The sequence below is a fragment of the Hippopotamus amphibius genome, chromosome 1 (assembly GCF_030028045.1).
Source record: "Hippopotamus amphibius kiboko isolate mHipAmp2 chromosome 1, mHipAmp2.hap2, whole genome shotgun sequence".
Classification (NCBI taxonomy): Eukaryota; Metazoa; Chordata; class Mammalia; order Artiodactyla; family Hippopotamidae; genus Hippopotamus; species Hippopotamus amphibius.
In genome coordinates, this window is record NC_080186.1 from 227,182,278 (window position 1) to 227,200,062 (window position 17,785).

General features: G+C 34.8%; 1 protein-coding gene across 3 annotated transcripts in view; it reads right to left on the reverse strand.

The window, feature by feature from the left end:
• KIF2A (kinesin family member 2A) overlaps positions 1 to 17,785 on the reverse strand; it is a 64,777-nt gene that overhangs the window by 22,500 nt on the left and 24,492 nt on the right. For 2 of the 3 annotated variants that reach the window (XM_057742766.1, XM_057742782.1), the window contains 5 exons: positions 5,303 to 5,397; positions 4,790 to 4,909; positions 2,519 to 2,573; positions 1,420 to 1,542; positions 756 to 856 (listed from right to left, as the gene is read on the reverse strand). In XM_057742766.1, coding sequence (XP_057598749.1) covers positions 756 to 856; positions 1,420 to 1,542; positions 2,519 to 2,573; positions 4,790 to 4,909; positions 5,303 to 5,397 — 494 coding nt within the window. The remainder of the gene's footprint in view (positions 1 to 755; positions 857 to 1,419; positions 1,543 to 2,518; positions 2,574 to 4,789; positions 4,910 to 5,302; positions 5,398 to 17,785) is intronic. The other variant, XM_057742774.1, reaches the window with a different exon arrangement.

Below are 17,785 nucleotides of genomic sequence, written 5' to 3' on the forward strand. Positions count from 1 at the left end.
ACTTTCAGACATAAACTGATTTACCGAGGTTGAATATTATACTGATTCCACAATTCCACAACACGTCTTTATGATTAAGGGCATTTGAACATACTAATAAATAAGGAAACAATCTTGATATTTTATTGTAGGAAACAAGTTCTGAGAATACAATAGATACAAGCACAATGGAGGAATTATTTGTACAATTGCAGAATTTCTAGTATGTGAAGACCTGTAGAGAGATAAAAGACCAGTCTTCCATGCAATTTTTCCATTGCTAGAAAAGTTTTGCTACCATCTAAAGGAAATGTGAGAAGTGCACAACACAGATACACTCTCAACATCTAGTATAAATCAACACACAACGAATTTCCACCCTTTCACTGCGATATGCTGAACTTATTAACCATGGAAAAATAAAATTTATAGTATAATCATATACTTCAACTGGATATTTTTCTGAATGTATTTTTAGTCCTGTTATTCTCGATGTTATACATCTATTAGAATTCTGTAACACGATGGCTTACTATTCAAAATGGAACAGGATTTAGGACTAACACTTACCCACTAAACCTTGAAGTTTATGTAGTAAAAAATCTGTTATGATAACTTATTTCCCTACAGTTTACATTATTCCTCAATATATATTTAAGGAACTATACTGAAATCTTTAAATGAATGCCTCAATTATTTTTTTCATAAGCCAATCACTTTCACTGACAGTCTAATCTTTGGTTGGTGCATACACAAAATATGTTTCTGTTACAAACCTGTGCTCTTTTTTCTCTAAGTTCTTGCTGTTGTAGTCTCCTTTTTTCTCGTTTTTCTTGCAATTTCTCTACTTCTTTCACACAATTAGATTTTCTACGTGCTGGAAGAAAAAGATGCGCTGTAGAAGCATAATTTTCCTTTAAGAGTACTGTACTTACACACAAAAATTTTATGTATAATTTTACCACATACACCAATAATAGGTACACAGTGACAAAACATGCCTATGACAAATATGTGAACTTTAGTTATGAGCTGCTTTAACAAATCTAGGAACAGGACAGTATACAAATAAGAGTCATGAATAATGACTCTAACATATTGATACATGTCATCTCTTGGTTTAGTATCAAAGATCTTTAAATTGGAAAGGATCAAGAAGCCTAAGAATTTCTTCTATAACATCTGTCAAAATTACTATCTGGCCAGAATTTTAAATTTAAAGCAACTGAAACATTGTTAGTCTTATATTTATAAATTTTTTCCTTCAAAATATACATTTAAAAACCCAATTAACAGACTAAACTAATAACAACAAAAATTTCCACAATGGTAAAAATAAAATCTTCAATTAAGTTTGCAACTTGGGGACTTATCAAGTTGACCAAGAGAAAATACATGTATGCCTAAAATGACTGAATCCTTGATACATGATTTACATACAAGGGGGTCCAAATTCCTTTTTTGCAGCTTGAACTGGAGATATATCTGAAACACTACCATTCTGTTGTGCAGAAGAAGACTGTTCAGGAAGTTGACTAGGCCGTGCACGTGCAGAACCAACCACTGAAAATGAGACAAAATTTTAAAATATATGCATAATCAATTCTGTTCAATAAACAAAACAATCTAAATAATTTATATAAAAACCAAAGCCAAGCTTTATTTTAAATAATCATTTAAAAAATACAAGTGTGCCAAATAGGGATTTTATATGCATTCTCATTTTGAAAAACTTACACAATTGAGAAAGACAGGAAGTAAAAACGTAAAAGTCCTTCAACCCTCCCTGTGTTCCAAAACCCACTCTTTGCTCCTCAAATATGCAAATCCTCAACAGAGAATTTCCCACTATGGATGTTACAAAACTGGAAAAAGCAGTATTAAGTTAAATATAAATATCACATTTTACAAAGAAATATAAATTTTCACAAGACTCAAAGAATAGTGCTGAAAGTGCAAGACTTTCCCTTTATCTCCAATCTCTCCTCTAATACCTACGCCTGTCCTGCCTCACCACCCATACGTACAGGGGAAACATCACTATGAGAAAGGACCATCCTGAACTGATGAATAACAGAAAAGAAATTAACTCTGCTTTACATTGCTTAGCTGAAAACATGAGATCTGAAATTAACTACAATTTCTACCTGTTCAACTTTCTTAAAAGTTACCCATGACCCTTCTTGAAAGTCTGCTAGCCAGAAAAGCATGTAAAAATGTCACAATGATACCCTTGTGAAATCAATTAACTGACTACTTCCCCATTTCTTTCTTTCTCATAATACTCTCCTCAAATCTGAAAAATTATTGGGTAAATAAGATGAATCAAAATGGCATATATCATGGAGTTTTGTATTCATCACATACCTTTATAAGCCATTTTTTTGATATCATTGACATTACTGTGTTGGAAAATCAAGAAGATACCAATCTTAAAATTAGCCATGTAAAGTTTAAATGAATAATAATGTCAAGGATAATGTTTACTTTTGGTTTACTTTGTCAGGGCCATAGGCAAAATTAATAGGTAAATTTTTACCTCTATTGTCTCTAGGAGGAGGGTCATTCTTAATGGAAGCCACAGTCCGTCGATTCTATAAAAGAGAAAATGTTCACTTTACTTTCTCTCTTTGCTCCTCATATATATGTCTATCATAATCAGCTTCCTTTAATTAAACAGAAGTGGGCAGACACACAATAATATAAAACTAAATGGAAAAAAAGGGAAAAAAATAAGTGGAGAAAAACTAAAATTATCTTCTAATAAATTACCACTAATGCCATCAATATTCAAGTTTCTTTAAATGAGTATCCTGCCACTGCCCCAAAATATTCAGGAATTAAAATAAGCCAGGCACTGTTCTAGGGACCTTATATGTATTAATTCATTTAATCTTCACAACAACCCTATGAGATCATTATTATTGCTATCCTGGTTTCATAGATTAGGAAACTGAAGCAAAGAGGGATGAAGTAATTTCATTAAAGTGTGTTTTTTTTTCTTTTTTTTTTTAAAAGAATCACCTTTTTAAAAAAAAATACGTTTATTTATTTATTGATTGATTGACTGGCTGCACTGGGTCTTCGTTGCTGCACACAGGCTTTCTCTAGTTGCGGACAGCAGGGCCTACTCTTCATTGTGGTGTGCGGGCTCCTCATCACAGTGGATTCTCTTGTTGCAGAGCATGGGCTCTAGGTACTCAGGCTTCAGCAGTTGCAGCACACGGGCTCAATAGTTGTGGCTCATGGGCTATAGAGCACAGGCTCAACAGTTCTGGCGCGTGGGCTTGGTTGCTCTGCGGCATGTGGGATCTTCCTGGACCAGAGATTGAAGCCATGTTCCCTGCATTGGCAGGTGGATTCTAAACCACTGCGCCACCTAGGAAGTCCCTAAAGTGTGTGTTTTTAATCATCATGCTAACCTGCCAAAATCATGTAATACATTTCATCATTAGATGTCAGGGTTAAGTAACAAAATACTAGTTTTAGACAACTTACAGCCTATTGATAAATGGAAACATCAAAATACTCTGAAATGCACACTGTCGGTTTTTATTAAAAGGTTTCATTAGACTTTCAAAGACTTCAACACTGCAAAGATTAGGGCAGCAAGTTTCTGGTCCTATTATTTATTTACCAAGGCTTTAAAATACCAAACACTGCAGTGGGTCTCAATGCTAACTGCACATTCAAATCAGATGGGTACTGTTAAAAGGATACTGATGCTAGGGACACCCTTTAGATAAAATAAAACTGAATCTCTGGGAGTGGGCCTAGGAATCAGTGTATTCTAAAAAATTTTCAGGTGATCCTAATGCACAGCAAAGGTTGCTAATGACAGACCAAGAAGGATAAACTATGAAGATCCTTCAAGGTAGTGAAGCCAAATACGAAAAACAGTTCATTAACAAGGGGTAACTAATGACCTCTAAGCAGTAACTCTCAATATGCTGAAATTATAAGAACTGAAAATCTGTCTTATGTTTTTATGCATGGTTTAAAAAGCAGAACGTTTTGTTAATATTGCTGAGTTTCTATCATGTTATATGTGGATGCTTATGTATGTCTTCTCTGCAAGATAGTGAGTTCCTATAGGGCTAAAGTCATGTCATATTAATCTTTGCAGAAGATAAAATCAACAATGTAGTAAAAATTTTTGAACTCAAAGAACTGCAGATTTAACAACTGTGAGGGAATAACTGATTTAAAAAGTATCTTGATACAAAGTTTTAACATTGAGATATTTCAAAAGAGAGGAAGAGGAATTATCTTTTAAAATAATAAAAATCACGTGCCTTTTATTTTTTGTGAAGATAAAACTGTTGGGCATTGTATGATTTTAAAATTTATCTTCACAGATAATACAGAAATAGTAAACCACAATCTGTCATTTCCCATTTTTCTTTAATAAATGTAAATAGCAGAATTACTATTTCAAAAGACTACTAAAAGGGGAATTTATTATGAATAAGAAGCTCATTTTTTCTTTATTAAAGCCATATGTATTCACTCAACAAATACAAGAAAATGGTTTTGACCCATGTCTCCTAAGAAACTACTGGTCTTAGGAAAAATCCTAATCAGGCATGGAATTTCTAGGATCTCACCTAATGATTGTCATAATTGTGAATTAGACAACTTTTTTGATCCTTAAAAGTATCTGTGTATATGTATGCATATAGATGACAGAAAGAATTAAGGTTTTTCTAAAAAAGCAAACAAATTCTTAAATATACTCTTCACAGTTCCATTTTCAAACCAGCACACACACACACACACACACACACAGCTCTGAATTTGCATCACTGACCTTTACAATTTTGTTTATTTTGGCTGAGGATGTTGGAGGTGGGGGTGTCTCTGGACTGGGCTCAATTTCTTCATCTGGTACAAGGTCAGGGTTAAGTGAAAAGATGCTCTCCAGGTCAATCTGTTTTTAAAAATGCATAGATTTTGAGAGTGAATTTGGACAATTAATCTGTCACTTTCAAATAAATTTATATAGAGAGAATAAATGTTAAACAATTTCAGCCTAATGAATGGTATTACCTTGAAAATCAGGTTATCTAGAATCACAACCCACATATATTTAAATGAATCTCTCTTAAGGTAGTACTTTGTGGTTTTGATTACACCTCCAATTACATAAGATATGCAGGAGGAATCTACCTTTCTTTGAGTGAAATTTCTTAATCACTTGAAAGTTTTTCAAGGAATGATAAAGAATACATATGTTATATTAAACTATACAGTTTTCTGTTTTGTTTTATATTCAGAATCTTGATTGTAAGACTAAAATCAGAATTCAACCCAGTGATCATACCTCTTTGCCTTTTGTATCTCCATTTTCTATCCATTCAACAGTTACACTTTCATTATCTTCATTTAAAGATGTTACCATTGCTTGATGTATTCGGCCTAAGTGGGAATAAAATACATACATTTAAAATGCCACAAATTATGGTACTCCTAAACATTGTCAAAAACAATTTTATAATTTACAAACTTACAAGACTATGATACTACTTTCCTTACAAGGGACTTCCACAGATTCTTAGGATGAGGGAATGAACTTTGTCTATGGCACCATAAGTCAATTTGCCAATTGTCAAGACCAGGAACTCAAGAAATTGGATTAGACTGAAAGCTTTATTTTCAGCGTACATGATAAATAGTTACACAGTGGCATGGAATACCTAAAATTTTATACTGTTACAACAGTTCTAATTATTAGAAAGTGTCCTTACTATGAGAATACAGAACAAAAATAAATGAAGCAATTTTTTAATACTATATAGATATAAAACACTTTCAACTTAAGTTTCACTATCATATACTGTACAATTGATCAAACTATTTTAAAATTATTAAGAAAAGGAATGTGAGTCCAAAAAGTTTGGGAAATACTAATCAGTTAGGTTTGTGCAATTTTTTTTACTATTATAAACATTGCAATAAATAATATTGCACATTACCATGCACTTGTCATTACACAGATCAACAGATATATACACACACACATAGGAGTCTGAGTGTGTGTACTTTTTTAACTTATTTTTATCTGTTTTCATCTTACCCACCCATCTGATTATTAGTCAAGGATAGAACTATTCGTTATATATCTACACCTTCAATATTATCTAATAAAATACTGAACATATGGAATTTTCATATGTATTTCCTAAATGAAATCCTTGAGGCATTTATAATTTATCTTAGAATAATTTACAGCTCTTTAAATATCTTTTAAAAATCCAGATATATAGTATATAAAACAATGTTATTGTAATAACAAGGCATACAATATCTTTAAAGAAAATATGAATACTAGATTATTCCTGTTTTCCCAAAGAGGGAAATCCAGTGACTTTGCCCTGAGCACCTGTCAAGGGATTACAGGCCACTTTTCACCACTGCCTTTTTCATGTGACCCTGAATCTGTCAGCCCAGTAGCTTCGCGGGCCTGCTACCCAGCTCCAGCTCTAGGAGTGGGCCATGACTGGTCCAACTATAATCAAAAGTGGGGTCCAGCTGCTTGCTGCTTAAAAGCCAATAGACAGGAGAAAGATGACGGCGAAGTAGAAGGACGTGGAATGCATCCCTCTCCACAGATGCATGAGGAATACATCAAAAGACGCAATAATTCCCACAGAAAACCAGCTGAACACCAGCAGAAGAGCTCGGACACCAGAAAGGACTGCAAAGATCCCAACATAACTGGGTAGGACAGAGGGGGAAAAAAAAGAGAAAGAGGAGGAGAAGAAAGGAAAGGGACGGGTCCCACACCCTGGGGCAGGGGGAGCTGAAACAGAAGGGAGATTGCCAAATTCGGGAAATGTCCCTTATCTGACGGGGAAACCCCTTCTCCAATGGGGAATATCCTTGGGTCAGAAGGGAAGCATTTGGGACTGTTCAAAGAGGGTGAAGCGGCTGACCTGTGGCAGATGGGAAAGAGTGAGAAACACATGGAGGGTCCGCACCACGACTCAGCGTGTCCGGACTGAAAATATGAACACTAATAATTTTATAAGTATTATTGTTTATGTATGAAGTTACTGTCAATTATTTTTTCTATACGGGCTCATACAAAAATTTGAAAAAGTAATAAATATTGGCCAAAAAGGGCCTTTAGTTTTTAAGTAAAAATAAGACACATTTTTCATTTTTGCCAAGAACTTTATTGAACAATGTATTCACCCTTTTGTTCCACTACCTTCTGCCATTTTCCAGGCAACTTCATAATTCCATCTTCCCAAAACTTGTTATCTTTTTGAGCAAAGAACTGTTCCAGGTACCTTTTACAGTCTTCCAGGGAAGTGAAATTTTTTTCCATTAGGAGAATTTTGTAAAGACCTAAATAAATGGAAATCCGAAGGTGCAATGTCTGATGACTATAGCTGATGAATCAAAGCTTCCCATCCAAGCTTTAACAACTTTTTGCCTGGTTATCAAAGAAACATGCAGTCTTGCATTATCCTGATGGAAGACTGTATTTTCTATTGATTAATTCCTGACACTTTTGTCAAGTTCTGCTTTCAGTTGGTCTAACTGGGAGCAGTACTTGTTGGAATTAATTGTTTGGTTTTCTGGACGGAGCTCATAATAGAGGACTCCCTTCCAATTCCACCATATACATGACATCGCCATCTCTGGATGAAGGCCAGCCTTTGGTGTGGCTGGTGGCGACTCATTTCACTTGCCCCACAACCTCTTCCATTCCACATTATTGTACAGTATCCGCTTTTCACTGCCCATTACAATTTGTTTTAAAAATGGAACGTTTTCATTACGTTTAAGTAGAGAATCGCATGCAGAAATATGGTCAAGAAGGTTTTTTTCACATAACTTCTGTGGAACCCAAACATCAAAGCAATGAACATAATAACCAGGCTGGTGCAAATGATTTTCAATGCTTGATTTGGATATTGTGAGTATGTCAGCTATCTCCTGGCGTCGTGTAACGCTGACTGTTCTCAATTCATGTCTCGATTTGACTGGTCAACTTCAACTGGTCTACCTGACCGTGGAATATCGTCCAGTGAGAAACCTCCATCACAAAACTTCACAAACCACTTTTTTTCTTTTTAAGCTCTTTATTGGAGTATAATTGCTTTATACCGTTATGCCAGTTTTTGCTGTACAACAAAGGGAATCAGATTTATTTATACATATATCCTCATATCCCCTCCCTCCTGCGACTCCTTTCCACCATCCTTTATTCTACCCCTCTAAGTCATCACCAATCATCGAGTTGATCTTCCAGTGATAAAATAAACCAATTTTCTTTTTGAACAAGAAATTTTAATTGTAGAATATTTTTATAGAAATACTCATACGTGTACACATATAAATATATGTGAGTAAAAGAATATTCATTGCAGCAATTAAAACAAACCACTTTTGACACGTTCGATCAATCACAGGCACCTTCTCCATACACTGCACAAATTTTTTTTTGCATTTCAGCTGCGTTTTTACCTTTCTTGAAGTAAAGCATACCATGCCAAAAATGCTGCTTTTTTTCTTCTATCTTCAATATTAAAATGGCTACACAAAAATTCACCAGTTTTCATGTCTTTTTTCAAATGCACACTGATATGACAGCTGTCACATACAATCTAAGAAAATTGTTTTGAATAAAGTTAAAGACAACTAACCACTGAGCCATCTTATGGAAAAAACCAAATGAACCGTTTGACCAACCAATAAATATAATCTTGTTAAAAATTCAAATACTGGGGACTTCCCTGGTTGCGCGGTGGTTAAGAATCCACCTGCTAATGCAAGGGACATGGGTTCAAGCCCTGGTCCAGGAAGTTCCCACATGCCATGGAGCAACTATGCCTGTGTGCACAACTACTGAAGCCTGTGCACCTAGAGCCCATGCTCTGCAACAAGAAAAGCCATCGCAATGAGAAGCCCTCACACTGCAATGAAGAGCAGCCCCCGATGGCCACAACTAGAGAAAGCCTGCCGCAGCAACAAAGACCCAATGCAGCCTAAAGAAATATTCAAAAACTAAAATTAAATTTAATTTAAAAAAATTCAAATATTGAAAATTTAAGTACATACTCTCAGTGATATATTGGTGCTTTTTTAAAAACTAAAATATATACTGGCAATCCTTCCATGACAGTATTATAAACATTAATTTTAACAACTTCATAGCATTCCATAAAAGGAATTTATTCCTTTACTAAAAGTAATTTAAACTGTTTCCAATTGTTTGCCATTAAAAGATGTTGCACTGAGTATATGTACATAGGTGTGAATGTTTTCATAAATAAAATTTCTAGAAGCAGATCAGGTTAAGGAAACTGAAATTTTGAAAGATATTTGAAAATTGCTCTTCATTTATATTCCCACCAGCAATGGGACCTATTCCTCTATACCCTCATCAACACTGAGCATTACCAATGTAAAACACTTTCACCAATATGATAGTCTTGATCTTTTTTAAGCTACTATTTTGTGAGCACATACATGTCAGAGAGCAGCTCATTTACTCTACATTGGATCATTTAACACAAGAAACATATCTATGAAGTAGCTATCTCCCTTTTTAAAATGAAGAAACTGAAGGTCACATGGTTACACAGCTAATAACTAGCTGTATTTGAACCTCAGTTCGATGCGAAAGCCCTTGCTATTATCACTATGCTTCTCTACTCTCCAAATCAAGCTGATGAGGAGGAAAGAAGCCTGTGTGACTTAAATTCCAAATACCCCTGTAAAAATTTATAAACTGTAGCATAGATTCTCAACCCTCATTTGTGTATCAGAAACTCCTAGAGAGCTTTTTTTACAAAATAAATTGATGATGCCTGAGTTATACCCCCAGATAATGTCATGTCTTATCAATTCCACTGCAATCACCTTAGTGTAAGCCACCATGGCCTTGATCTTGGATTACTGCAATTCTCTCCCAACTAGTCTATGTCTTCTATCAGATCTGCCCTACTGCCTATTCTCCACAGAACTCCTACACATTCCTGGTAAAAAAAAACTAAGTCAGATTATTCCTTTGCTCAAAACCTTCCAGTGGCTCCCCATCTCACTGAGACAAGCCAAAATCCTTCCAAGGCCTTTTAATGTCGTATAACAACGATCTACATACATGATCTGACCCCTCATTACCTCTGTGACCTCATTCATCCCTGACTACAGTAATTTTTCAGTTTTGCTGACTGATCCCTATCTCACACAGTACTCTCCCTCCCCCACAAAAAGTTCTAAATGGGTCAAGGACTTAAATGTGAAAGAAATGTAAAAGCAACTGAGTAAATAGTGGTGCCATTTACTCAGATTAAGTGGACATTAGAGGAGAAGCAAGTATCAGGGGTGGAGAGAAATGATGAGCTGGAAAATACTGAAAGGATTCAAGGGGGAGGCTTAAAAAAGGAAAATTAGATAATGTTCACTGAAATTTGATTTGGACAGAAATTAGGTAAATAACCAGTACAAATAGTATATATGTCAGCTGGGTCCTCTGGGAAGCAGATGTTGAGACAGTTATGAGGACAAGAGGTTTACTGTGAAAGATAAAAGGAGAAAGAAACAAGACTGGTCATGGAAAACTTTCAGACCATGATGCATATCTGAAACCTGTGAAAGAAAGGGGACATACTGCAGGATTGAGCAAAGAAAGCCTCAGACCTTGATGCAGATCTGACAGTCTTGGCTAACCCATCAGGGAGCTCCAGAACAAAAACTGACCATTAGTGGAGTCCCAAACTGGGCCAAAACGGAAATACCCTAGTACTCACATCACGCTCAGTCACTAGCTGGAGATTTCCCAGGAAACGCAAGACCTCAGCTCAAAAGCTAAGGAGCACTGAAGATATTAACAGCCGAGGCTGTCAGCTAAATGTATTCCCTGAAGCCGAAGAAGTTCTTTTTCAAAGGGGAATCCAAGCAGTGTATCTATATGATTGCCAAAGGACATGAACCAGAGAAAGATTAAGTTTAACTGGTGATGGAAGCAGCGAGTGGACCCCAAAGAGCCATGAGCTGCCCTGCTATTCACCATCACAATCTAAGAGGAGCTACCACTGCTTACATCAAGCCCCAATTTATCACCATCTCCATAACATGAGTAGTGAGACTGAGACCCAGCAGCCACTCTTCCCCCACCCCACCACCCTTGGCAGCCTCACAACAATAATATCCACTAGTGGGGGCAAGAATATTGCTACCAAGGTTTTGGGAAAAGTGAAGTGGTTTAACACACTGATACAATTGCATCAATAGGAAATGACCCCAAAGAAAATTTGAACACTGGACTACCATAAAGAATAATTTCCAGCAGGAAATGGAGAGGCTGTGGTTGAGCTGGTGAAGAAGAGTACAGATAGAGGTCTCCATGTAATTCCCAACAGAACTACCACAATAATGAGACTAGGGAAAAGCACGTGCATGTTTCAAAAGGCAAGACCAACACCACCATTCTCACTGTTAAGCATCTAACACAATATTCCAACATTCCAAAGGAGGAAGAAGTGACTTAGTGTACTGATAACTGTGTGAGAAGAGGCAGACCAGTGGGACAAAGTCTGTTATTAGGATCACAGATTACAATCTCACAGGGACTTTAATCTCCAAAGACAGCCTAGAGAGATCGGCAAGGAAAAGGATAAAGAAAATCATGGAGATAACACCCAGTAACAGCAGTCTTCTCAACACCGATACCTCCACAACGTCCATTATCAATGCAAACACTCGGAAAGCCTTAAGCCACAAGTGAGCAGAGTCAAAAGCAGCTGATCCACCAGTTGAGACTAAGCTCTAGACTTTTAGTAGGGCAAGACTGAGAAAATGTTGGCTTACTTCTACCATAGTCTAGTTTATTCATCCAACAAGAAATGAATGTGAAATTCCAGCAATAAGAAATGAATAAAAAGACTGGATCTGAATGAACAAATGAAGTCTTAAGTGTTTGCTTTTTGCCGGTGAATCAGATAACTAGAAATATCTGGAGTACCTATGCAGCATGGGGGGCTTTATTATTTTTACCAAATGATGTCTCTGAAAAAAAATTTCTAAGACTGAATTTTCCCAATATGCCTCTAAAGATTTTTGTTTGTTTTATATATGGCTCAGTTGAGATACTCAAATATCTCATTTTTAATTATAGTAAAAATTTACAATTTGCTTTTTTCAAGTCAAATGGTAATCACCTGTTAACAAAGGTGTTAATAAAATAAAAAGAGGGACAGACACATGAGATTTTTCAAGGAAAAAAATTTTTATGATTTAGTGATAAATAACATATAGGTATTACAGGAAAATTCTGAGCACAGATGACCGGGAAAATGCTGCTACTAGTGGTGGGACAATGATATACTTTATCCTACGTCTATGTTGTTAATAGCAATCATGCACTGGTGTTAATAAGACGACTACAGATACAGACTTACAAGCTCAGGGACAATTCAGCGTTAGAAATATCTTTCCCTACAAACCGTGACAATCTTCCCATGTGGCCCTCCAAATACCATCTTATTTCTCTGGTTTGAGAAAATTCCTATATTCCATCCTAACTCATTGTGCTTTGACTCTGATTCCCCAAAGACTTTATTGTAAGTTAGATCATAAACACATCTACACTTCAAAAAACAATAGAGCAAACACCTGTGTATCCACCATGAGCCAGGTTAAGAAACAACACCTTTGAAACCCCATATGTGCCCCTTTCTAAGTGAATCTCCCTCTCCCTCTCCTTTTCCCCTCCACCAGAAGTAACCAATGCCCTGATATTTGAGATAATCACACTGTGGCTTTTCTTTGCAGTTTTTTCACTTATAAATGTAACACACACAAAAATCTAAAGTTTGCCTATTTTTAAACTGTACATAAATGGACACTACTTTTAAGACTTTTCTTTTGCGAACTATTTTTCTGAGATTCACCTATGTTGCTCTTCACTCATTTTCACCACATATGAATATGCCAAAATTTATCTATTCTACTGTTGATGGACATCTGTTTTTGTTTTTCCTGTTAGGAACAATGGTGCTGTCGGCATTCCTACACATGTGTACTGATACAAATATAAAGTATCTCTGGAACATACAATGAAAAGAAATATAGAGTAGGAACATCCGTAACTCTTCTAGTTAGTGTTATGATGTTTCCTACAGTGGCTATACCTGTAAAGATTTGCAGTCCCACTAGCAATTAATTCACATTCACAATTATACTTAATATTAATATTAAGTATTAATATCAGATTTAATATATCATATTGTGGTTCAAATTTCTCTGACTTAATGAGGTTATGCCTATTTCGAGTTCATCGGCCATTTAGGCCTTTCATGTGTTTTTTTAATTTAATTTAATTCAATTTTTTACTATTTCTCTACAGAAATTCTCTATATATTCTTGGTAATAATCTTCTGTTATATGTGTAACAAATACTTTCTCCAAAGTTGTGGCTTATCTTTTCTTTTTCTTTATGGTGTCTTTTGATGAATTTGATGAGTTTTTAATTTTAATGTCATTAAGTACATATATATATATATCTCAATTATGGTTTTTTATGTCATAAAACTCTTCCTGAGACTCAGGTCATTAAGAGAGTTTCTTATATTTTCTTCTAAAGTTTTACAGAACTTCCTGCATAGCACAGGGAACTCTTCTCAATACTCTGTAATGACCTATATGGGAAAAGAATCTAAAAAAGAGTGGTTATATGTATAACAGATACACTCTGCTGTATAGCAGAAATTAATGCAACATTATAAATCAACTATACTCTATTAAAAAAATTTTTTTTAAAAAGTGTTACTAAGTCTTTTATATTCAGGACTGCAATCCATTGTAAGTTTGATCTTTGTGTATGGTAACACAATTTCGACTTTTCCCCCACAGAAAACAAATTTTCCCAGCGCCAATTCCTGAAAAGCCCTTCCTTCTACTTACTACAAAACTATATGCCCCACCCTATTGTTCTTTAAGAGTTTCTTTGATCTTCTTAGTCTTTTGCAGATCTGTATAAATTTTAGAATCAGCTTGTCAAGTTTCCAAAACAAATTAACAATAAAAAACTTCACCTGTTAGAATTCTGATTAGAATTGCATTGAATACTTTTAGGTTTTTACTTCATTGATCAAGAATAACACTGGCCAGCAGTTTTTCTTTCTCATACCAAGCTTACTCTGGAATAGCTGGTCTAAAATAAGAATTATTTGAAACTTCAGTGTTTGGTAGACACTAGTTAAAACCATATTGGCTTAGGGTTTTATTTCTAATAAGATTCAATTTCCTTAATATAGGATTATTGTAGTTTTCTATTCCTGACTATTTTGATAATTACATTTTTCTAGAAAATTTATATTAAGTTTTCACATTTGGGGCATAAAGTTGTTAATGATTATGCTGAATGCCTGTGGCATCTGTAATGATAATCACTTTTTATTCCTAATTTTTCAACTTTTTTTCCTTGATAAAATCTCACCTGAGGTTTGGCAATTTTGTCTTTTCCAAGAACAACACTTGGGTTTGTTGAGCCCCTTTATTATATGTTGTTAAATACTTAATTACCACTTTTAGTCCTTATTTCTTTCTTTCAACTTACTTTAGGCATATTTTGCTGGTTCTTTTTCTTAAATTCTTAAGGTGAATGCTTAACTCATTCATCTGTATTCTTTCTTTTTTCCTTGTAAGCAATTAAAGCTATACATTTCTCTCCAAGAACAGCTTTGGCAGCATCTTAAACATTTTCATAGGTAGTATCTTTGTTATTGTGCAGTTCAAACTATTTTCTAATTTTCTTTATGATTCTTTGACTCTCGGTATCCTGTTAATGGTTTCTAAAGGTGAGATACATCACCAATCAGAACAGACAAAGCCAAATAATTGGTATGACTTACCAAGTGCACAGTGGCTGAGTATCACCCCGTATTTCTACCTTAATTACACAGCACTGCCACCATTGGAGGAAAATTTCCTATTAACTTAGCTCTGAGAAGCAAATCTGCAGAAATTTTTTATCAGCATCTTTAAAGAGAAGCCATAAGTCTTTGTCTTCAAACAGTGAACCTGATTCTTGTTCTTTTTGCTTTTTAGTCCTCCGTCATCCTTCAGGAGTCAAACTTTTGCTGTCCTTGCTTGCTAAGTCTCACTCACCCCTTAGTATTTCTCATCCATCTCTGCTACACAGTGATATCTTGTTCTTGAGCTCACTATGCCTTTTAAAGGTTTTCTCTTAGATATCTGGGGCAGATGGATGCCAATACATGAACTTTATTGTACTATTCTGACCATAAGTGTCAATCCATCTAAGGCATATTTCATATTCACAGAAAAGTCAGATTTGAAAACTGTTACATTCACACAATAATATAAAAATCAACATTATTATATAAATTAATGATAACTGTTAGTTTCAAAACTATTTTTTAAAACAAAAATCTAGAGACAGATTTAAGTTTTCAGCTTTACTTCAACCTACTTGTAAAGATAAATTACAGTGTTAGACAGAAGTAAAATAATAGCTGCAAAGAGTTCTGAAAAATACAGAACATCTGCCCAATCATTTTCCCAGTAGAACACCTCTTGGTTTTTAATACACAAACTTTATAAATTTTACTTCTCAATATAAGATATTTTGGCCAATGTTTAAATAGGAAAAGACATATTTGTACATGCCAAAACTCAACTCACATTTTATTTTTATTTTTTAAAATAGAATTTATTTGTTTTTAATTTTATTTATTTATTTATTTTTGGCTGCATTGGGTCTTCATTGCTGCGTTCATCTTAGTTGTGGTACACGGTATTCTCATTGTGGTGGCTTTTCTTGTTGTGGAGCAGTGGCTCTAGGCACACGGGCTTCAGTAGCCACGTGCTCAGTAGTTGTGACGCACAGGCTTAGTTGCTGTGCTGCATATGGGAATCTTCCAGACCAGGGATGGAACCTATGTCCCCTGCATGGGCAGGCAGATTTTTAACCACTGTGCCACCAGGGAAGTCCTAGTACCATTTTTTTTTTAGATTCCATATATATGACTTAGCATACGGTATTTGTTTTTCTCCTTCTGGCTTACTTTGCTCTGTATGACAGACTCTAGGTCTATCCACCTCACTACAAATAACTCAATTTCATTCCTTTTTATGGCTGAGTAATATTCCATCGTATATATGTGCCACATTCATCTCTTGATGGGCATTTAGGTTGCTTCCAGGTCCTGGCTATTGTAAATAGTGCTGCAATGAACATTGTAGTACATTTCTTTCTGGATTATGGTTTTCTCAGGGTATATGCCCAGAAGTGGGATTGCTGGGTCATATGGTAGTTCTGTTTTTAGTTTTTTTAAGGAAGCTCCATACTGTTTTCCATAGTGGCTGTACCAATTTACATTCCCACCAACAGTGCAGGAGGGTTCCCTTTTCTCCGCACCCTCTCCAGCATTTATTGTTTCTAGATTTTTTTCTTGATGGCCATTCTGACCGGTGTGAGGTGATACCTCATTGTGGCTTTGACTTGCATTTCTCTAATAACTAGTGATGCTGAGCATCTTTTCACGTGTTTGTTAGCCATCTGCATGTCTTCTTTGGAGAACTGTCTATTTAGGTCTTACACCCATTGTTGGACTGGATTATCTGCTTTTTTGTCAACTCACATTTTAAACAAGAGTGTGCAAAGAAAAGTTCTGAGTTACATTCCAAATATAACTGATAGATGGTCAGAATCACAATAAAAAAGCATTCCAAGTATCAAAGGGATATAAAACAAAGGCATAATACTCAGTGTCAGCCACTTTCTGACATCTGTGTTTGTCCTAAATGTATTTCCACAGCCTTTTATATTTATTTTGTCCTTGTTTTGTTCACTGTTTAATGAGTCCCAAAATATTTAAGAAATGTTGAAAGAAAATAATGAGGATGGGGAAAAAGCAATTATAATGGAAGAAAAGATTTTACTGTATATAAAATGGATGTTACCCTTATTTATTGTTTGTTAAATATTACAGTATTTTACTTTTATATGTAGGTGGATTTATAGCATCAATTACATTTTTGAAATTGGTTAGGAAGTTTGGGTTGATGATTAACACTGCAATTTTTTCCTATTTAAAATAAAGGCAAATAGGTTCCCAGGCAGCATATTCCACACAAAACATCTGATTTTTAGGAACAGATTCCTGACCTTAATGGGAGATGAATGTATTGTTTAAAAACTGAATCCTCTTGGTTTCTAGTACTGAGAACAGACTTTTAAATATAATTAAATCATATGAGAACCACAGTAACCACAAAAAGAAAAAAATCAGGACTTTATATTTATCCATTTTTAACCTAAAAAATGACAATTTCCTATGGTTTAACCTAAGAGAAATGTAACATTTACACCAAATTTAGATGTCGGGATAAAAATAACATCTACTAAATCAAATAATGCAAATATATAAAATATTTTGAAATTATAATCTTTATTTCAAAGCCATCTTGTTTAGTTCAGTTTAAGAAATATCTTTAAATCATTTATGCCTCAACTTTTTTGTAACGGTGAAATCAAAGGGAAGAAGTTTAGATCTCAAATTTTTAAAATTTGTTAGTAAATATTAAGACATGATTTTTTAAAAAGAAAAAACTCACAAATGACTGTACAGAAGAACAAACACCTAAATTCAAGCCACCTCTGCCCCAGTGAACAAAAATAACAAATATATGGATTCTATATTTCAGAACTTTCTAACCTTTAAAATTAAGATGGCTTCTTAAGATTGCTATTGGTGTTATTTAACTTGCCATAAAATCTCATATATTTATTTAGCTGTCAAAAACAACTTTTACATGTTGACAA